The sequence below is a fragment of the Chaetodon auriga genome, chromosome 10, assembly GCF_051107435.1.
Source record: "Chaetodon auriga isolate fChaAug3 chromosome 10, fChaAug3.hap1, whole genome shotgun sequence".
NCBI lineage: Eukaryota > Metazoa > Chordata > Actinopteri > Chaetodontiformes > Chaetodontidae > Chaetodon > Chaetodon auriga.
In genome coordinates this window covers 10,865,610-10,888,674 of record NC_135083.1, presented here as the reverse complement: position 1 = coordinate 10,888,674, position 23,065 = coordinate 10,865,610, and the positions used below count along the sequence as shown (strand labels likewise).

Below are 23,065 nucleotides of genomic sequence, written 5' to 3'. Positions count from 1 at the left end.
ATGTTAATGCACAGCGAGGAGTTCTTGCGTAATGAGAGAGGTAAATCCCCTATTAAGTGGTATTGTTAATTTTTCACGGACCAATACCGTGGATTTAGACGCCCCCTACTGGCTATACACTCTTATTACAAAAATCAAGTTGCCAGTCAAATGGCAAGTGCTTTACAAAAACAATCTTTAACAGTACTGGCCTCTTTAGACATTCAAAGTCAGCTGCATACTTTGCTTTCAGGCTGACATCCATTGTGTATGGGTTAGGTGCTGATGGCAATATGCTGCTTTCTCGTGTTACAGTTAACGGTGTAAACACTTTATAAATAGGAACTGCACTAACTGAATTTTTCTATTACATGGTGTTTAGATGAAAAAAAAATGCATTTTCACATCCTCCAAAGTGGCAAAGCATGCATTAGTCTACTCGCCTTACACAGACATGCTCTGCCCGGAGATACAGAGAGGAGCCACTGACAACAGTAATTACATTACTGATGTGGACATTGTGACTTCTTCCTCCAATTTAACACTGTCTTCTCCTCATCAATATGGCTAATGAGATCCCATGAGACGTTTCAAGCATGTGCCAGCTGGGTGGTCCTCAGGGTTGGACACAAGAGTTTTGCTCATAGGTTACAGGATATTGTCCCCAGCATGACGACACATTAACCTTTTTATGTATTCTAATTACTCTGAGGACTGGTCTGGCACCCCGTCTTAGCCTGACACATAATAATCTCCCACTTTACAATCTATAGACTAATTAGCACCTGCTGCTCACAAAATGAGTAGAGGAACGCCACTCATGACATTGTCATTGAAACTCACACTGGAGTATGTAAGTGTTGTTCTTAAAGTCATCAAAGTCATGATATGAATGATACATGAGGTGTCAGGATGGTATGGAGGCAACATTGATCATTTGTTTACTCACATGAGACTGTAGTACTTTTCCCTGCTAATTATCTTGTTGTTTAAGAAGTGTGTTAAGAAGTCTTACCAGCTCAATTAAAAAAAAGGTGAGTGTATTACCCATACCACAAAATGATGTATGTTTTGTCCATTTTCTGTTTGGCAGGCTTTCGTATGTGTTAAGTACTCTTTTAAATTAGCAAAGGTTTATTTATTGTTTCGAGTTCACGTTGAATCCCTTTAAAAAATCCTTATATGTTCACGTTACAATTCTTTCCACATGGCATTTGAGGAAATTAGCGAAAGACAAACTCTTTCAGATATGCAGCTCTTCTCCCATTAAAGTAGCATTCGATACAACATGTGGGGTGTCAATAGGTTTTATTATAGATTTTCTTTTCTATAATTCTGCAGTGCTCATAGAGCTTGTATAAAAGCTTTTATCTCACAAACAGCACAGAAACATTTAAACATAGATAAATAGGCTTCAAAAAAAAACAAAAAAAACAAAATACATAGACATTCACAAGACATCATTCCCAGTTACCGTAACATTCATTGGTGCCCATCTTCTTTAGAAATGAAGAGTGAAAATCACGAAAGCAACATTTCAAAATCTACTTGAAACACAACTTTGTAGAAAGAGAATGAAAATAATGAGACAAGTTCGTTCACGGAAACCAAACTGGAACCATCCCTGGAAAGAAACTGGAAATTTCCAATATTCTGGAGAATAATTATCATCCCATAAGAGAAGTTTTTAGAATTTTGAAAATGATCAGTTTTACCCAGCCACATTTCACCAGCTTTAACTTTCCTGCATTTCTCTTGTTACCTTGTTGCTGGAGGGTGTAGTAGTAGCAGCTCATGTGTCACTTCTAGCATTTTACCGTCATTACATATGCATGAATATATGTGTTAACTTTGAATCATCAATGCATACAAATGTGGAGACTCAGGGGGATTAAATATAGCTACACAGGAAGCTATTCAAGGCAGCCACCTGTAGCTTATTACAAATTCCACTTCAAACATTGAGCCTTTAGCGTCATTATGTGCTAACCTTCAACTGAGTAAAACTTCCAGCAGAGCTTAAAGCCAGTGCCACATAAACAATACAAAAGTGAAGAGAAAAAGTTAAAAGGTGCTCTAGTATTGCTTTACATAGAAAGTCCCTCTCAGCTTCCCTGCCATCGTCCCTTCAGGCCTAAACCGGGAATTGGGAAGTGTCTTTAGCACGTAACAATATGGCATTTGCATGAGGAACATCACTCTCACAGATTATATTTTTGCTTCATCCAGTGTTACAATTTTCAAAATCCAGTCTCACTGGGACTACGCTTTGATTTGACACATTCCAGCCCACTGCATGCACTAAAAATGCACTGTGGGCTCTGACTGAGACTCTTCTGTCACATAAAGTTGGAGGCAGGTGAACAAACGAGAAGTGCATGTGACTGACACTGAAAAGAGTGCTTGTCTTCACACACACACACACACACACACACACACACGCACACACGCGCACGCACACACACACACACACACACACACACTCACACACACACACACTCCCTCAGGCCAGGACACACAATGTCCATTCATTGTTTTCATATGAACTGAAAGTGTCTGTTCAGTTCACAGAAGTTCTGCTTCATCCTCGTCATCCTCAGAGCCCGAGGGCCCCTGACGAACTTCTTCGTACCACTTGTTGGTCAGGGTCTTCATCTGGATCCGGCCGTGTAACAGGTCCTATTAGACGCACATTAAACACAGAGCGGCACTTCAGCACACTTGCAAGAATGAAAGAACACAGAGTAATGTCATACACACAATAACACATCTAAAACTTAATTTGGTGAATCCCTCAATGTTTTGTTTTTGTTGATATTGTCATATGGGTTTTTTTTGGCTGAGTTTATTATGACTTCTCCACCAGCGATTCAGGCAGAAACAACCATAAATCGTAATTACAAAGGCTGCTACGCAAGAAAGTGGCAGCTACAGTGTGTACCCTTCAGAGGTTTGACAGTCACAGTTTCACAGGTGAATGTTTGAAGGCGACAACAGAAGAAGAGGAGGCTAAAGATATTTGCCAAATGGCGAAATACAGCAAATATTTAATTAGCCTACAGCAAATTAGCATCACAGGCGCATTTTGTGTCAATGCAAAGGTTCAGTTCAATGGAGTATTTACTGCAACCCCAATTCCAAAAAAGTTAAGACGTTATGCAACAATGGCTTCATGATGTGTTCCTAATTTGCCCCATCTTTGCCTGTGAATGACTGAGCCTTTCAGCTTCATTAGCAGTGCTGTTCTTCAATAAAAAACAGGTTTAATGAACTAAATATGGACATATTCTGTGCTATTTGGTCAGTGGATATGTTTTTAAAATTACAGGGAAGAATAGTTGACACAGGAACAGTCACAGTGAGCAGAAACGGGCTGCAGGTGACTAACCTGACGTGCCAGATGGTTTCTTACACTGAACCATCTTGGATGTCATCCATGGAATTGGTTTGGAAAAGGGCAGGCACTGCCTATCACGAGCTAACTTCAACCAATCAGATCAACAAACCACATGACACAGTACGACTAGAGTGAAAAAGTCCAGACCAGACTAGAGTGAAAGCTTCGACTGTGGTTCCTCCAGAAATGTTTAACTTGAAGCCTGACATGTTGGATTCTTGGCTCGCGTGATCTCATGAAACCAGCTGCCTCATAAGGTAAGCAGGTGACAGGCTCTTGTGATTTGTCACCACCGCACCTCCAAAACGTCATCAATGGAAACAACTGTGCTGTGCAGAGCAGTGGGGCTCGAGTGCCAGTGGCTGTCCACAGCATGGCCCAGTACGACAATTAGGTGATTTACTGCATGGTTTTTGTACTGAGAAGCATTTCTGTTTACTGGATGTCAAACACAAGGACTCTGACTAGAAAACAATGATATCTGTTTACGGCAGCACAAGCAATATCATGTGCCCCCCAAGATTTCTGTCTCCCTTTCTCACTTACCTCTTGGGTGAGCCTGCGAGTGAAAAAGGGGTTCAGGTATTTAGCATCTAGCCACATAAAGCCCTTCAGATCTTGTCTTTGGTAGATTTGAGCCTCGTACTCCTCCTCTGTCAGTTCTGATAGGTGCTCTGACTCAATGGTGTTACCCTAGAGAGAAAAGAACAGGAAAGAGAGTGGGAGGTCAGATAGATCGAATGAAATGAAAGGAGAGGGGGCCAACAAATGAAGCAGATGTGAAAGACATGGGAGAGTGGAAGGTGAGGTGAGGTGAGGGTGGTGGAGTGAGATCACACGCAGAAGGACCAGAGATGAGGGAGAAAGAGCAGAGGGAGCGAAGAGAGGGAATTACATCAAAGAGGGCCTGAGAGCCATAAGGGGAAAAATGGAGGGTTGATAGATCTAGTTGCTGGCGCCCCGGGGTGTAACACTAAGCTTGAGAAGACATCAAACATGCAAATACAGCACACATAAGTCATGCAATCTCACCACCACACGCCACCAGTGATCTCAACAGTAGCACGTACATCAAAAGAAAGGCCCATTATCTGGAGTTAGAGCTAATGGAGTCAACTGAAATATTCAACACAATAGCTACTCTGGTGTGTCTGGGAAAATGTGTTCATGGCAGTTGTTAGAGTTTATTTGTGCTTGTCCAAGTTTTTCTGTTTGGAAGTGTGCATCTCTGTGATGAGAGTGGCTTTCTCCCTGCTGATCCGGTGTCCTTCACACAAACCACAATGAACCCTTTGATGTTTTTCCCTCTGAAGAGAACAGTAAGAGTCTGATGGCAGATGAGAGCATGGCGCGGCTAGTGTCAATGCAGCCAATAAACTGTGTGAGTGTGCGCGTGTGTATACAGGCTGAAGTGAGTGCTTCATCCGTTACCATTTTCTGTGTCTTGCTGAGATTAATGTCTTTCTTGTTCTTGCGCCGTGACTGGCTTTCCTCGATGTCCATGATGCGAATGAGTGGCATGGTCCCGCCCCCCAGGAAGAGGATGGTAAAGAGCACGATGATGATGGTGGTGGTGCCAATTAGCTGCCGCTTCTCAATGGGCTCCAGGCCCAGATGAAGGCTCAGTGCGTAGGGGATAGCACCTCGCAAACCTGCCAGCAGAGAAGAAGACGAATGAACGGGACTGTGAAATGGCAGAACACGACATGTTAATCCTCAGAGACAAAGACATTGTAAATACTGTTATATCTATTTCTTTCTAATAATTACACATTATTAAACTGGATTCTGAACACTAGTGAACTTGATATGTTTTAATTGTTTCTTTTGGCAGCAAATAATGATGATTTTTATTTAGATTAATCTACTGGTTATTCTCTGTATTATCGTTAATCGTTTTGTCAATAAAATGTCAGATAATAGTGAAAAACTCTCATTTTACATTACCAGAGCGATTTAAATGCCTTTTCTATCCGACCAGCTGTCCAAATGTCCAAAGTTTGGACAGTCCATTTGCCATTATATGACATAGAATAGCAGCAATTTTTGAGTTTTTTTTTAACAATTCTTACTTGAAAAATGACAAAAACAGTTAACCGATATTAATGCAGATTCATTTCCTGTCTACGGACTTATCAACTATGACATTTGCAGACAGAGACATGCACAGCACGTTTGGGCCGACTGCCTCACGTTCTCATAACACATTAAAGGTTCGCTGTATCATCTTACCACTAAACCACATGATGAACATCATTTTGGGCGTGATCTTGTGGTCTCTGAAGAAGTTCAGCAGGAATGATAGAGGGAAGATGTTCACCGCTCGGCCGAGAAGAACCAGGACCTACGGAAAGAACAACAGCTGTCACACTGACAAACATGGGAATGACACTGATAATTAGGTGAAATCGACATTCAGGTGGCATTTACTTACTATGCACCAGATGACAAAGGATATTTCAAAGTTGTGAGGGAAGCTGAAGATGGAGAGCCCAAGGAAGGCAAACACACACGTCTCTGAAGAGAAAAAGTAAAAAATGGCATTAAGAACTTATTGCAAAATTCAAATAAAAGGGTAATTGTGCTGGAAACGAGAGACTTTACTGACCACACATGAAGGCCACTGTCCGCAGGGTCTGCTGCATGAGGATCTGGGTGACGGGAGACAAGTTGTGATGGGTGTAATGAGACATCACGATTCCCGCAAACAGGATGGACATTATTCCTGTCGGTGGAGAGAGAGCATTGCTTTAAAAAAAAAAAAAAAAAAAAAAAGGCTTACAAAATTAAACATTAATATGCCTGCGTATGCATGCACCCACCGGACAGTTTGATGCCTTCGGCCAGGCCGTAGGGAAGGTACGCAAAGATTATCATCATACCAAACTCCAGTGAAGGAGTCTTCCTCAGATCGAAGTGTTTTAGAAACTAATCAGTGAGTTAGGGAGTTTAAATATGATGTATCACACACACACAGACATACACACACAGATTAAATATCTCTCAGACACAGTGGATCTGGATACAAGGGCCGAGATGAGTCCAGTGAGGGTTCCCAGGGCAGCAGAACCAAAAAACATTTTAAGGAAATAACTCAGCGCTTGCAAAAAAGTCTCCCATCCAGTAACCATGGAGTTGTCTGAACGGGAAAAGAAGCCCTCCGCTGTGCTGAAAGACAGAAGAAGAAAAGAGGAAAACCATAAATGAGGCCACAATAGTACCTTTATACATCATGTGTTGTAATATCTCTATCTGACACTAGAGGGCAGGAAAACTCCACCACTGAATCCTACACTGAATGTTTGTGTGGGTGTGTCTGTGTGTGAGTGTGTGTGTGTGTGTCTGTGTGTGAGTGTGTGTGTGTGTGTGTGTGGATTTGAGGGTATACAGTTTGTAATCCTGTAATCAAAATCAAGTTTGGTAAACAGAGGTTGGGTGTATTGTGTCACAACAGAGGCTTAACAGGAATACAGTTTGAAGGAATTTATTGTGAAACTGTGCCACACATTGAATATATCTGGATACTACTGGAGCCACAATCATTTGTTTTTCAGTGTCAAATGTACATTTCATCAGATCTTAAAAAGTAGCGTGACCTTTAAAGACATCTAGAACCATAACTAAGCAACAAACTATAATGATGCATTCAGGCTCAAGCCTTTACTCTCATCTGTGATATGCTACTTAGCTAAGAAAGCTGTCAGTTGTGAGCTACAAAGTCCTCCCACTTAATTCACTCTTCGGACTTCATCTTCGATGATTTGTCAAGTTTCCATCCCCGCAAAAAACAAAATAAATATAAACTTATACCTTATGTAGTTATTAACGTAGTAGAAACACAGACAACTTTATTGTGCAATTTAAGTCCTTTTTATAATAACAGTTATCTAGACAAACAGCCAGACAACACAGCGTAACTAGTAATCTTTAATACTTATTAACAAGCTCCTAAGCAAGGCATTTACTGTGTGGCTGTTATAAACAACTGGGCCAAACTGTAACTGTAGCTTTCCAAGAAAGCCAGTCTGTGAGGTGCTAACAACAAGCAAACTGCCAGGGCTGTTCAGCCTATCTATTATTCATGCATTCATTTACTCTACGGGGGCATGCAGACACTTGAGATCACTTTGCACATTTAGTTGGTTGTGAGTAGAAGAGATACGGCAGCAATGAAGTGCAGAGCACAGAGAGAACAGATAAGGTGACAGCGACCCGTATCAGCAAGGGAATCCTGTCAACTGTCTGCTTCTATCAAACTTGTCTATCAAGATTTTGTTGATGTGTCGGTGCGTGTGGCCGTCTGTTGGCACAAAACAATCTTGATAAAAAATTCTGAGAATGATACTCTTAGTTAACGGTCCCCTGTGTCTACAGCAAGTTTCATGACACAACAGTCCTCCTCTTTGAACGCCATTCACGTTCATCAGGTCACAATTTCAAGTGCGAGCTCTTGGACTTCACGTTGGGTTAGGGTTAGGGTTAGGGTATTTTTTCTAAAACTGTACCCACATCCTCTGCATTTGAAACCATGGCTTTGCCACAAAGTGCATGTCTACAGTGGTGATATAGGTCACGGGTTCTATTCTGCTCCCCACTTCCTGTCACAGTGGAAATTGCAAAAGGCAGATAGGAGTTCAAGGTTGCAATATGGCTGACTACACCCCGGCTAGCATTTCCAATGCTGAGCAAACCTCACACTATACAACAGTAATTTGAACAGTTAATGTCCACCAACCTCACAAACTCCAACAGTTCAATGTTTACATATTATTTGCACTCCAATATTGCACATTACTCTTTATTGGTATAATAGATTGGTATACAGTTTATAGCTCTAGAATGGGTGTAATTCTTTGTTTATATACTTATATTGTATTTTATTATATATTATAATACATATTACATAACTATATACTTAGTTATATTTTTGACAATTGCTGCTATTCTGTGTTTATATACTTGGTTATATTTTTCTTTTCTAAGTTTTATTCTCATCCTTATTCTTCTTTATTGTTTTATGTTTATGTGTATGTTTAACCTGCTGCTGCAACAAAAGAATTTCACAATTGGGATCAATAAAGTCTAAGTCCACTATACACTCAGTCCTCACAGCAGCAGGTGATAAAATTAAGATAAATATACAAATAATTTTTAAAACCATGGCCGTATGTTTTCATTGTGCTATTTAAGATTTTTTTTTGGCTACAAGTGATTTGTCGAGGCCAGTTTTGAGGTCCAAAAAAGTAAAGTGAATTGTAAATACTATGGTTGTCTAACAAAGTCAATGGTGTCAAAGTCATTTTCAGCCCAGGCCACATTAGCATTATGGTGGCCCTTAAACAGCTGGTAGTAACTGTAAAACTGTATAAAAGTAACTACTCCTTAACATATTGTTAAACAACTGTCTCTGCATTTGATTATCATTCAATCAACTGTGCAAATATTGTACATGCGTTTACATAAATGTAAGAATACATGTACGCACACTGCTCTGTCATCATAACAAAAATCCCTTTAATGTATCATAAATTCTATTCCTTCATCACAGACACTGCCTTGTAACGCAGAAGACATACCAGTTTTTCTCCTTGAAGCACAAACATGTATTCCCTTTCCCATCTTTCATTGCACTCTAGTGACAGGATGCCATCATTTCACAGGTCACAAAATCGACACGCATTGTGGGAGATGTAGTGTATGGTCGCTGCACGCTGTAAAGCAGCACAGACAAAATGACGCGGTGGGCGAGAGTTTGACACATGTGCTCTTAGCTTTCTTCCACTATATGACATCACAGTCATATACAGTCATATCACAACCTATGACTTTGAGAGTGTGTCTCTGTGTGTGTGCATGTCTTTCTTAGGGGTGCTGTTGATGAAAAGCTGTACAAACATCATGCAAGGGCAAATGTACATGTGCCCTGGAGAAAGAACAAGCTGCGAGGGAATGGATAGAGACTCTTACTTTGTGAGGACAATGGAGACTGCGTCATTGAGGATGCTCTCACCAAACACCAGCATGTTGAGGACCGGGTCCACGTTGAGTGCGTTAAAGATGGCGATGGTCGCTACGGGGTCCACAGCTGAGATCAGTGAGCCAAAGGCAAAGCTGCAGCAAGGGAGTGAAAACTGTAACAGTTCATCGGTAACCATAAGACGCTTTTACAGGCATACTCAAGAGCAAAAAACATGCATGGACAAGAGGGGCACACAGTAAAAAAACATGTCCTTTGTGGTGGTTGTAAGTTCAGTAACTGACAATAGAGCACACGCTTTTGTTAAGGCGACACCGTCCTAGAAATTGTTATTTCAATATACAGCATGTCATGATTTTTGGACAATGCATACATCCTGTCCCAAAATATTATCTATTGTGACCAGCTCAAGGCACACCTGTGCCATCGCTGCCAGGTGGATGGAGTATCAGGATTTTAACAAACTTGCAATGCTGCAACGATTAAGTCGATCGAAAGAAAACTAATCCTCATTTTGATAATCCATTAATAATTGCAGTCATCTTTCAAGTAAAAATGTCAAACGTTTGCTTGTTTCAAAGCCTTAAATGTGATGAGCATTTTTCACAATTTTTTTGACATTTTATAGACTAAAACATTAATAGAGATAAACCTTTAGATCTTTCACTTCAACTCCTGAAAAATGGGAATAACAACAAAAGCGTTCAATTTATTATGTTTCTTGTGTCTTGTTACTTGTACAAATAAACAATTTAAACTAAAACTAAATAAATGAATAACTTCTTTAGGGCCTCCACATATGGTATGACACATTTTGGTAAAGTTTGGATGAAATCACTGTAGGTGAAGGAGCAGTGATCGAAAAAAAACTCAGGAAAGAAAAAGATATCTATGTTTTGGGACTCTTTTTTGGTCATGTCCTGAGTTCCCCCCGAATGCCATTGTTTCTGAGATATCCTGAACGGACAGACAAACAGAAAGACAAATGGGACTGAAAATATTTCCTCTCTGCTGAAAGAAATGAAAAGGCAAAATCCCTGTTTGGACGCAAGACACACATTAATTCTCATGCTGACTGTGCACCAGGAAGGATACACGCTTTACACACAGCAACTACCCCTAAAAAAAAACCACATGGCTGTGGAGAAGCAAACTGCTCATGTGTCAGTCATCTCTGACAGCTGGATTATTACCGTCTTACTGATTACTGTCTGGAACTTGCTAATAGTTAAACTCTTAAGTTTCAGTGGGCTTGTTTCTTTCCATCTTTAAGCTAGACTGAATCTGTCAGTGGGTAATGCAACTATATATTACATACAAACACTATATGAAATACAATTATTAATACTAATATCCAATTTCACTTCAAGTCTTTTTGGACAGAAATTGTGCTTTGTGTGAATAGTCTACTAGTACAAAAGTTAAATCCCTGGAGCTTTGGAGAAATCCCGTTATTCTGATGTAGGAATGGAAGAAACATGTTAGTTAGAGTGGGATACCAACACTCACCTATCAGTCATGGTCATCTTATAGATCACATCGGCCTGGAAAAACAAAAAACAAACACATATATATACAAAAAGTCACACACCAAGACACGATGTTAAGAGTTGTAACATTCATGGAGCAAGAACGACTCTTAATGAAGAGATAATGACGGTTATTTGTAACTACACGCATGCTCTCTGTAAACAGGTTTGCCCTCCGAACAGGCCCTGACAGTGCCAGAGCTGTTAACAGATACTGCTACAATCCTCACCTGACCAAGGAAATAGATACCTCCTCCGACTATGAAGGCAGAGATAGCTGTGCCGATCACAGCAAAGAGCGTAATGGAGCCGATGTTCTGGAAGAAGTTACCCTGAACGTACATGGACACAGCTTTAGCATTCATGGGTTCAGAAGCATGACATTTTAAGTTACACAGTGTTACTTCACATGTATCCGGCATTAAAATGAAAAGTAGGGCAGAGTACAGGTCCAGAGAAAATGGTTATCACTGCTCTGTGAGCAATGGAGCAGAAAGTGTCTGAACAGGCCCGATGCCTTTGAGATATCAGCAAGTTATTTCAAAAGGGACAGGAGGCCATTAAGATAATTAAAATCAAATAACAAAATGTGTCATTAGCCACTTTTTTGCATTCGTGAATCCATTTTAAATCTTAAAAGTTATGTGACAACAGTGCATAGAAATGATAGCTGACTGCAACACAAAAAGAGCGGTGCTGCCGGCTGTCATAGCCAGGCAGAAGCAAACTTCCAGCCTGCTTAGGTCCATGGTTCATTTTTTGTTTTATTATTATTGTAAATTCCACAATAAGTACAATAAAAGTACTTTCCGTTATAGCAAATTTTAGATTTCTTTTGGTGACTTTAATTGTGGCTTGGACTCTTGTTCTGCACATCTGGAAAATGTCTTTCTGTAATTGCTAGCCAAATGATTTGGCACCGAAAACAATATATGTTTAAATGGACATCCTGTTTGTTTTAAGCACATCACATGCATAGTGTGCCAAGCCTTATTTTTCTGATGGTCTTAAGATGTGTAAATTCACCTTTATGCACACACTCTCTGTACCTTATGTAAAGAGTATCCAGATTCAAAGATGATGGGCGGCAGGAGCAAAAGGAAGAACATGTTGGGTCGGAACATTTCCTCCTCCTTTCAGAGAAGGACAGAGGCAAAGTTACATACAATCCACAGTAGAGAAAGCAACAGCAGCCAGGTAACAGCGATTCTAACCTTGGCCTGGAAAACAGTAACACATTGTAGCAAAAAGGGGAAAAGGCAAAGTCAATCTAGCTGGAGCAGGGAGTAAGCATTCAGAAATCCTGTCCACTTGAGTAAATTACAAAGTACAATGATCAGGAAACAGTTTTAATTGATCAAATTACTTGAATGAACCTACCATGATCTCTAATTCAAACACTTTAATCCTAATGCTAATCGGTACATGACCGATGAAACATGTGCTTGTGTCTATTACACAATCCTGAACAAACATTCCCCACTACTCATCTGACCACTGAATGTCAGTTCAGTGATGATCAGCTGACTTCATACTGAGTCACTGCAGAGGGGAAAGGGTGACGAGGAAGGCCATGCCTGAGCTGTCAGGAACAGCTCTTTTTTTTGACAAAACACACTTGGATGTTGCCTTCAGGATGACAAACACGCTCACACACGAGAAATGCAGCAATACTGATATCAGTCCGATACCTACTTAAATAGCTGAATTGTGTATTGGTGACAATGGGTCAATCTGCTATCAAATATCACTATTTCAATAAATAACAATTCATGACAGTTATATATATATATATTTTGTTTTACAAAGTTAGGAAAGCAACGTTTAAGTGAAGCCTGATGTTGCCTAACACAAAGGAGAATGATCCCAGTCTCCTCCACACAGTGTGGAATACAGCTTATCAAATAAACGCTGGTTTGGGATCAGTACTCGGTATGGGCCGAAACCCAAAGGCCGGGGATCAGTGTATCTCTAATGCACACACACATCAGGTGCTCATCAGGGGAAATGTCTGTCTGCCAGCTAATTCATGCACATCACTCATTCTCTCTCTTCTTTCACACACACAAACACACGCTCACACTCGCACGCACACACACACACAGGATCCCGGTGACCTTAGCTCTGTGATTATTTCAGCAATATAATGAAATCATTGTTGCTTCTCAGCTAAATGGGCCAGCCTCCCAGATCAGGCGTAGGCATCATGTGCCCATGCATTACGCTCTGGCTGCCAATGTGTCTGTGCATGATGCACCATGTGTGCTTGTATAAGCCTGTGTGTGTTCTGTACATACTCTGAGTTAGTAATGTAAATGTCAATATAGGGTGTGCATTACTGAGTGGTCAAAGGGAGGGTGTATTTCTGGGCTGTGGTTGACAATGCAGTTGTGTTTGTCAGAAAGATGGAAGACGGCAAGCCCATATTTACTCCATCCAGTCAACAATCTCTCTCATTGTATTATGGAAGCCAGTTTTGACAGCTTGTAGAGACTGACTCAACCTCAACAACCCCTCAAGCAGATGGACTAGAAGACAATTACTTCCATATTTGATGTATATTTCCAATAAAGTATCTATGTATTTCTGTAAAACCTGCACAGATATGAGTTGCTGTATGTTAACAATGAATGAGCTAAGACAGATATCAGCATGATTTACTTTCCTCTGACAAGCACAGTTTTAATCTACAATTATCTATCATTTCACATAGACACACAGTGTGACTTGTGGTATTCATTGTTCATAAATGATATTGCTGGTGATACATTATAAACACGATGGCACAACTGGTTTTATAATCTTCTGAATTTATTATCTATTTGTTGCCACCTGACCAATTATTCAGAGCAAAGACCAGAGGAGCATGAGGTGACTGGGGAATGAGGCGAGACCATATCACAGCACATTGTTTAATTAAAGACTGCACACTGGCTGTCAAGATGGTAACTACGGCTCAAATGATAGATTTGTCTACACCAAATGACACTATTCTGGCTATAAAGTCTTAAAAATAGGTCAGGCATAGAGGACAGCCTACACAAGATATATGCTGGAGTAAAAGGCTATGCTCCTGCTTACTTTGTCTTATTATGCATTCAAATTTCAGGAAAAGTAGGCCAACAAGAACTGCTTCCAGGTTACCACTTCTTCTTGACATTTATCGCTAGCAGGGCTCTGCCATTCATGGCAGGTGAAAGGTCAAGAATGAATATTAATACATGAGACAGAAGGTATGCCATGCATGCACCTAAATCTGACATCTACAGCAGTAATGCTGCACGCACACACGTTTCATGACCATGTATAAGAATGTCTACTGCCGTGACAGAACAAGCACAAAGAGACTTTGCATGCACATACAGTACCAACACAGATTTAAATAAGCAGGTATCAGTAAGGTCGTACTTTGCAGTATTTGTTGATGTGAGACTGATTTTTGCAGGGCTGACATAAAATAAAACATAAAACACACAAAACTAAGGAAAGCTGCAGTTCACATTTTAGAAATTGAAACCAGTAAATGCTTGCCATATTTTGCTTGACAATTAACAAAATTTTTGGACATTCACTCACTGTGGATTAACTTGTGGATAGGGAAGCACAATATGGATTTTTTTTTTCAGCCAGTACTGATAACTGACAATCACCTGTTTCCAATGGCTGATATCAATAAGACAGCCGATAAGTTCACAACCGGTAGATAATGCACACCTAAGGTACGAAAGGCTAACATGTAATAAGCAAAGATGGATGATTTGATATTCTATCGCTCTGGCCTAACGGAATTTGATATCACTCTTTAAGTTTTGCTGTGTTGCAAATTGCAATAATGTCGTCTTCCTCTGAAACTGTAAAACAGCAAAACAGTTTCAGAGGCTCTAGTCTACACTGCGTGAGATGAAAATAAAAACATGTTACTGAACTGTGTCAATGTGACAATGGCCACATGTGAACACTGAAAAAATACTTCCTTTTTCTCAGCAGCAGCAGTTTGGCATCATGTGCGAACAGCATGCGGTGCTTGTTCTTCTTCTAGTCTTTTTTTTTATTGATCAGTGTAAGCAATTTAGCTCCATATTATCATTGTATTACCATTCGTATTTCCATTATTGGCTGAAAATGCATCAGCCTGATGTATATCATCCATCCCTATTGATCGATTCAGCACCTGATTGACCTCATCCTGAAACCATGCTGAAAAATGTGGTCTGAGAACGGTTAAAGAGCTTTCAGAACCACTGATGTTGATAGACAGCAGAGACATATGTTGTAAGAGATGGAAAGATGAAATGGATAAAACCGGAGAGCAGAGCATGGGCATTCTCCAGGGAAGTGCTGAGACAGAACTTGAACTAAATGAGAAAAGATGAATGCCAAAGATGAAGGGAGCATAGTTAAAAGAGGGTTGAGAGATAACAGAAAAATATGTGCGGGAACGATGGAGAGACCTTCGTTCGGAGTACAGCCTCCCTAGAGGCTCGGCTTTGACACACAGTGACATCACCACATGGGAAAAAGGCCCCTGAAACCACAATTAAAACTGCTCTCCCTGTGTCGCTCTCTCTCTGCGGCGTGGGAGAGATCTATTAAAAATATGTGCTGCCCTTTGGGGCTTAAAACACACCACTGCAGCCACTGAGGAGAAATGATAATAGATAATACAGTACAGGCTAGAACACTAAAACAGAGAGAGAAAACTAAATTATTATCTGGAGTACACTGGAGATGCAACTGCATGCACCTATGTGTCTCTCTATGTGCTTTGTCTGAGAGACAAATTGCTGCTGGTGTGTTACTTCTTACCAGCACCAGCTATTTCTTCTTCAATCTGTGTCAGAGCACAGGGGAGAGATGGGCAGATGAGTAAAAAGGAAAAGCAGTGAACGCTACCAGAAAAGCACATAAGGGAACAGCTTTTCATATGCTGGACTGGTCGGAAGAGGACTGAAGATAGAGCGGTTGGTAGCAAATGGTAAAGGAAGCAGAGTGCTGGTGAAAGGTGAGGGCAAAGCCGCTGATGACAGGATGCTGCTGGCTGAGGGGTTTGTTCACCCTTGGTGGTTTCTCGGGCAGTCCCGCAGCTTAGCTTAGCTTAGTGGGCCAGCTTTGGAAACATGCTAATTGGAGGAGATGACGCTGGCTACGTGCATGAGGGTGCATTTCAGTTCAAACCTGCTAACTTAGGTTGTGAGAGTGGAAATAAGACATATGCCTTCCATTGACTGTGATGGTAAAAGATGGATGTAAGTAAGTGCACTGTATGCACAGTTTCAAAAGAGTTGCAGTTGAAAAAAAATGATGTTGACAGAATCACAGATTTGCCACTGGCTATGTTACTCACTGAACAGGTTATATGGTGCATCTTGCTTTTAGGTGCTCTCTCAAAAACAAATAGGTCAGACATAATGGATTTGCATCGTGGCCTGGGTCTTTTGAAGTCTTCAGTGGCCTATAAACCACTTGGCATATCCATGTTCCTGCTAAGACTCCACTGCATAACACAGTGTAACTTCACAACACTCGAGTATAGAGATAATAAGTCATTAAGCCACTGCCTTTACCATATATGGACAGGTGAGCGGGTCTACTTGCTGTGAACTAAACGCAAACACAGAGATAGCAGTCTAGAGATTCACAGGAACAAGGGGCGTAAAGGGGCTCTAGGGGCTCTGGTTACTAGTGCCGATGACTCAGCAACACCCTGGGGCCCCCAAGCTAAAAAACAATGGACCCCAGTGTGCAAGAAACATTGACACAACCTGTCCTCTTTTCCTGTTCCCTCCCCCAACTCTGGATCTCTCTCTCTCTCTACCTCTCTTGTTCATTCGTTCACTCACTCACTGGCAGAGAACAAGGAATGTTAATTAAAGGCTGTGAGAACCAGGAGAAAAAAGGAGGGCTCGTAGGGACACAAAGGGAAAGATAGCAGGCAAAGAATGCGTGTCTCGCTATGAATAGGTAACAGAGTGGAGATCGAGAGATGAGATTTGTGACAAAGACAGTGGCCAGGAAATGAATGACTGAGCAAAAAGGCAGGCAAAGAAAGATAGATGAAAAACTACAGCACAAGGACGGCAGATGTTTATTGGATTGGGATGGGTGGGGGATTCCCAGAGAATTTGCTGTGGGATAAATTGCATCATACGAGAACTAGGAAAAGTGGTTTTATACTCTAAGCTTGGTACAGTATGTTTTCAATAAGCCAGTGCTTCGGCAAAGCTTATGTTTGTTCCTACCCGCTAAATTACAGTTAATATGAAGAATGCAGTGGGTGTAGCTCTTTTGTTTATAGATTTCATGCAACTTTATCCTGTAATTCATGGGGTTACGCTGAATCAGATGCAACATCTGCACAGAACAAACCTGTGCGAAACGTTCATGCACCACATACTGTATGTGGTTGTCTCCTTTGATTGTGTGTGTGGTTTACAGAGGAATGTGGTTGTTTTGCTTGAGGCTAAACAAGTCTAATCAAACTAAGCACCGTTACTAGTGAACTGTGCTTTAACTGTGAACAAGAGTTGTGGCCAGTGCAATCTGGACACAATGAGCTGTGCAGCAGGGTGTGAAGAAGGAATCCAACTATACCTTCCAGTTGGCCAGTTCCTGGAACTCAATGATCTTAATGAAGCCTCCCATTAGAATCCCTGGAAAGAGTGAGCACATGAGAAAACTAAACCGCTGTTCAAATATTTTACTACTTCATATGAAAATTTCAATACAAGCAGAAGACAGAGGGAGTGCAAACATGAGGCAAAGTGCTATTTAAGTAGTTAAAGCACTGTTAAATGGCTTGCCTTGAGCCACATTTCAAGCAAGCACTTTCAGCATAGTACCCTTGACACCCAGACTTACCCATACGTGCATGTGCCTAAATTGGAGAAGCTGCAGCATTTATTTACTGACACACCGTAACCTATACTGTACATTTACTGCCAGTTTGACACCATGCTGCTAACCTTCTCTTATGCTTTGCTCACAATCAGCGTCACTTTTCTGCCACTCGCACTTCACTCCCTCGCTCAACCACACACTCATTATGCACAAACAGCACTGAGCAACTCGTGTAACAACAAGAACACAAGGGAGGACACTGAACGTTTCATATTCTTTCTTCTTAATATGTGCTTGTATGACAGCCAGTCTTTTTGAGAAAAGACTGCAGGCTGCAAGACAAAAGTCTGCTGGAAACAAAAAGAAAAAAAAAAAAAAAAAAAAAAAAAAAAAACAGGCCAAGGAAATCATACATCAGAGCACAGATGATGAAATGACCCTGGTTGCTCCTCTCTGGCCAATCAATGGACTACAGTGTTTCAAGCTCGACCTTTCAGTACCGGATCGGTGTGCTCAACAGATAACAAAAAAACGGCATTGGTTCTATTGGCATCTTCCACAACATTTAACAATAGAAATGTGTAAATAACTGAACTGAACTGATCTGAACTGGACTGGACTGCTTGGTGGAAACATGGCTTTAGTTCTGATTTGAGGCCCCTTGGGCCCTCAGCTCTCTTGTTACACAGCCAAGCTGAACATTAATTAAAAGGGCGAGGAAAGCACAAAGATGCATAAAGGACAGAGAAAGGAAGACATTAGATGGAAAAAGAAATTAAGTATAAGCATCAAAGCTTTGTATAGGACCCTGATATACGAGCCGATGGAAAGAGATCGCGAGGAGGAAGACACATTATGAGTAGACGAGAGAGAGGGAGTGATGAGGAAGGAAACGCAGTCCTTCCTGATTTGTAAGCAGAGTGTTATCTTCCCACAGCAGCGTGCCCTGCTCCAAACACTAGACGAGCACCGTCTCACATGCAGTATGCAGGACACGCTTGAGGAAAAGGCCTCCAGGGTCAAGACAGATGTGTGTCACTGAGTTTGAGTGTGTTTAATTGCATAAACATGTAGAGAGGGAGACAATGGAAAGCATTAAAGGGAGCCGAATTAACCTGAAGTGACCTCACACAAGGAGCAAAACTGATTTTCTGGAAAAACAAATAAATCTTTTGGAACAAAGAACTTCCTAAATCTTGAATAAGGCTGCCAATGATACCACTGGGTTAGCCGTTTCTCATCTGAAAAGACACATACTTGACCTAGATGAAAATTATTTTAGCACTGTAATCTTACAGAGGTTTACTGCTCTGAGCCTGTTCATTAATTTACTGCTGCACACACACAAACTGGCAAAAATGTTAGGACATTACTATGACACACATTAAGAGAGAAAACACGAGGGAGCGAGGCCGAAGTAAAAAATGGAAATCTTTAGCATTAACTATTTGTACCTGCTTTAAAAAAGCAAAAGTTGAATATTCTGGCAAACTCGTAAATCAGTCTCAACATTACGTAGCACACTCTTAAATACATTAAACAAGAAACATTGTCTTTTCCTAGTTGAAGTCTGTGCAACATGGCAACTTGTGACATAAGAAGAACTCACCGAGGGACACGACAGCCACGCTCTCTGGAAGAAAATGCAGCTTGAACTTGATAAGCAGGTGCACCAATATGATGCAGATACCTGAGGTGAGTGAGGAGAGCAAAGACCACTGAATGAATATTCAGGACAAATACATCCATGTCCCGATCATTCATGTCACACCAACTCAGATCAGCCCAAAAATAATGCCCACATCACATAGCATCAAAATCTTCTCTCTGGCCGCTGTCCTCCACGTGGCCTGCAGTGGACTGGACAGGGATGTCTATGAAAAACATATCTAGCTCTAACCTGATTTCCTCTCCTTGAAGTCTAAATGGGCACTTGAATTCCCATCATATTCATCTGACTATAACAATGTTATGCAAATTAGTTTAAATACACTTGCTTGACATAATTATGACTACAAAGCAGTTGGCTGACATTTAATGTTTTAGTTCTGACTGAGACTTTACAATAAAAGATAATTGCCCCTAATTAAAACATAAATTAGCTTGTGACAGTACCATAGCACATATACCACTTATATCAATGTGCTAAATCAGTGCGTACGCATATTAGCATAATTATGATGAGAAAACCCAAGGCCACAATGAAGTAAAGTAAATAGCAATTCATACATACAGTAAAAATGCTGTGCAGAAAATGGGATAATTGTGTAACAGTGTAAAGCCAACAGAGGTCAGATCAACAAAGCTGTACTGTTTTGTCATAAGGGAGATGTTATATTCAGGCCTAATTAACGCACATGCACTTGTTGAGGGAACTGCAACATAATGTTGATATGGTTTCTTGGAAGAGCTTGAAAGTGTTTTTGAGGCTGTACTCTGGGGCGGTTTCTCAGTTATTGCCTATACCATCTCAGTCAAACCACTGATGAGATGGTATTAACTTTAGACTATGATTCTGCATGATGTGCTTCTCGCAACCAGTCGAATGTTTGTTACACTGAAACACTTCAGAAAATAACATTTTTATGTGTGGACAACGTGAATTAGTCTAATTGGTAACGTTATGCATGATTTATGCAATTTTCTTGGTCTAAACCCATAAAGTGGTAAGCATGTGACTTAACCTGCAGTGAGCTAAAGTGCATAATGGGCACTTTGTGTCTGAAGAAGCACTTTGTGACATTAATCTGTAACCACATCCTTTCCTTTATCCACTTCCTTCATCCTAAATCACCAGCCACACAACTGATTTAATGAAACACTAAAGTGGCGGTACATTTGCCCTCCATTAATAGCTGTATGAGGACTAAATTTTGTACATTGTGGGAACCACAATGATAATATTTCCTGTAGTGGGTTCATTTCTTTCTCCGTTCCCATCCTGTATGCTCAGCGGGACACAAGACTAGATTCCTCTTGGAACACAAGAAAATAAAACTGAGTCAAACAGATATTCAGCGATGCATCATCAGAGATGCCACCAACCAATAACCAGCAGGCTGAAGAATATGGTCAACCCGCTGGACTGCTCCTCTTCTTGGGCCTTGACTCCTGTCTGCACAGGCAGAATGGGTTTGGGGGTCGGGGGTGCTGGGGTTGTCGGCTTGACAGCAGGTGTTGTAGATTGGAGGGTCTCGTTGCTGTAGCTATCAGTGTCATTGGACTTGCTGCAAGGACACAGTCAGGAGAAAAAGCATGTTAGTGTGAAGCATACAATCAATCAGATAGATAACTTTTAAGACACATCACAAATCACAGAATTCACATCAGTCAAGTTGTGTTAGTTTTAAAAGCGCTGTTGAACAATATAGTGCTATAATTAAAGAGAGATGGACGTTACATCAATTTCATTTCAGCCTCACTTATACCGAATTTAAGGGTTATAACACCTGACTTAGCTTAAGAGGTTCAAATGAAGGGACGTTAGAAAAACAATTAGATGTGATTAAGACAGTTTTTATATAGCTATGTCAAGGCAAGGTGCCCCCCTTGAAATTACTTTAACACCATATTTGTTGAATGGTCATCATGCTGTTAATCAGAAAAGTCTTATTTTAACGTACTAAAAATCTACAATAACTATCAGCCCTAATTACATAAGATGACTCAACACGTCTTTAAGTTGTTCGTTAGCTGGACACAATACATTGGACACCTGTTTAATTGCATAAACGTGACGAGTGAAGCTATTGCTACCTAGTTAGCTACAGTAGCCCAAGTTATTCCACAGAGAGAGCACTGAAATCAATATTTATTGGCTCAAACCTGACAGACGGTCCATCCTTCTGTTTCGTATCATCGTTTGAATCGAGTCCATGTTCGTTTTCATGTTTTATTAATGGTTGCTGCTTATCAGATGGATTATCCGTTTGGCTCACATCCCCTCCGTCATCCTTCTCAGGCACGTCTAACGTGTTCTTCCTCTCGGTTCGCTCTGGCAGGCACGGACTTACGAATAACAGAAAAAGGGACAGAAACAAAACTTTATGGCCAAAGCCTCTCATTGTCAAACTAATGACTTTAAGCCCAAAAACAACGTTTTGTCATAAACAAGACTGGAAGTTCCATGTCGACAGCTCCATGTATCTGTTGACATCACGACTCCTCTTCCGGGTAAAGGCTTTGTAGGGAGTTGTAGTCTTTACATTACATGGACAGCACGACAGAATAACAAATAGATAAACGGACGCAGTTTGATGCAGCTGAAGACATATTATACATATTTTCGTTTTGTCACAGTGTGTAACATTCACTTACACTGATTTAGATAAGCTGTCGATGGTGCACAGTAATTCTTGTGTACTCGATTTCCCATGAGTCTGTGTAATAGTGTCGCGTCAGCCGTCCTCCTACTAGTTCATGGATATTGTAGTTTTTACTATAGTCCGAGCTTTCCGTAAATTACTCACAGATGCAGGAAACACTTAAAATAGATGCAGCTTTGCACTTATTATACCGCAAGATTCCCCGCAAAATTGTATACTTGTATTCGGTTTCTAGGTTTAAGCTTTCGTATAGTGTAGCGTCTCTCACAGCGTACACGGTTCATTATTTACCACTCAAAAATTGAAGATAAGATAAAACTTTATTGATCCCACGCCAGGGAAATTAAGTTGTTACGGGCCGCAAGTATTAAATAATAACAGTAATAATAATAATAAAAACAGGGTAAAACAGTGACATAAAGGTGACATAACGATCAAAGACAAAAAGGATATAGGATAGAAAAAATACAACTATGTATATGTACATTATGTACAGATCATAAAAAAGACTGTTGCCATTATTATGAATAATCCACCAATGTCATATGTTGAATTGCACTTAAGAAATACTGTTGCATGAAAAAGAAATTGCACGAGTCAAATATAGACAGTAAATACAGTGTTTGTACTATTGCACAGTTGGGAAAAAAAAAATACAACACAGTAAAACAAATGCACAAGATGCAATGGATGTGAACATAGATTAGCATAAATAACAGCAGGGAAACAACATCAACACAGTGCAACATTAAATGATGCTGGAGTTTAACAGTGTGACGGATGTTGGGATGAAGGACCTGCAGTAGCGTCCTGTCTTTGACAATATTTGAAACACATATCGGTCCACTAGAACATGCACACACACACACAACAATAAAACAGGTTCAGCAATACGGAACATTATAACCTTAGTGGCGATAGGATAGGTCTCAGTTTAGATGTTAAACCAAAAAGAAAAAGGAAAAATAGGATCTATACAATAGCAATAGTTCAATCGGTGCTTTGATTAGTCGTACAGTAG

At 40.6% G+C, this 23,065-nt stretch overlaps 1 protein-coding gene across 1 annotated transcript; it reads right to left on the bottom strand.

Annotated features, from left to right (window-relative positions):
- Nucleotides 1–1,269: 1,269 nt before the first annotated feature.
- On the bottom strand, nucleotides 1,270–21,894 carry slc9a8 (solute carrier family 9 member 8). The gene is made up of 16 exons (XM_076742069.1): nucleotides 21,545–21,894; nucleotides 20,765–20,946; nucleotides 19,329–19,409; nucleotides 17,474–17,532; nucleotides 11,932–12,015; nucleotides 11,113–11,214; nucleotides 10,863–10,897; nucleotides 9,344–9,487; nucleotides 6,403–6,544; nucleotides 6,199–6,304; nucleotides 5,985–6,101; nucleotides 5,811–5,893; nucleotides 5,609–5,720; nucleotides 4,808–5,028; nucleotides 3,923–4,069; nucleotides 1,270–2,658 (listed from the first exon to the last, which is right to left on the bottom strand). The coding sequence occupies exons 1-16, from the start codon at nucleotides 21,781–21,783 to the stop codon at nucleotides 2,545–2,547; spliced, it is 1,968 nt and encodes a 655-aa protein (XP_076598184.1). The 5' UTR covers nucleotides 21,784–21,894; the 3' UTR covers nucleotides 1,270–2,544.
- Nucleotides 21,895–23,065: the final 1,171 nt, after the last annotated feature.

Excerpts from the sequence above, each read along its gene's own strand:
- slc9a8 (XM_076742069.1), bottom strand. The coding sequence starts at position 21,783 with ATGAGAGGCTTTGGCCATAAAGTTTTGTTTCTGTCCCTTTTTCTGTTA. Across the intron at positions 6,545-9,343 it reads GTCTCCATTGTCCTCACAAA|CACAGCGGAGGGCTTCTTTT; the intron begins GTAAGAGTCTCT and ends TCTGTCTTTCAG. Across the intron at positions 5,029-5,608 it reads GTTCATCATGTGGTTTAGTG|GTTTGCGAGGTGCTATCCCC; the intron begins GTAAGATGATAC and ends CTCTGCTGGCAG.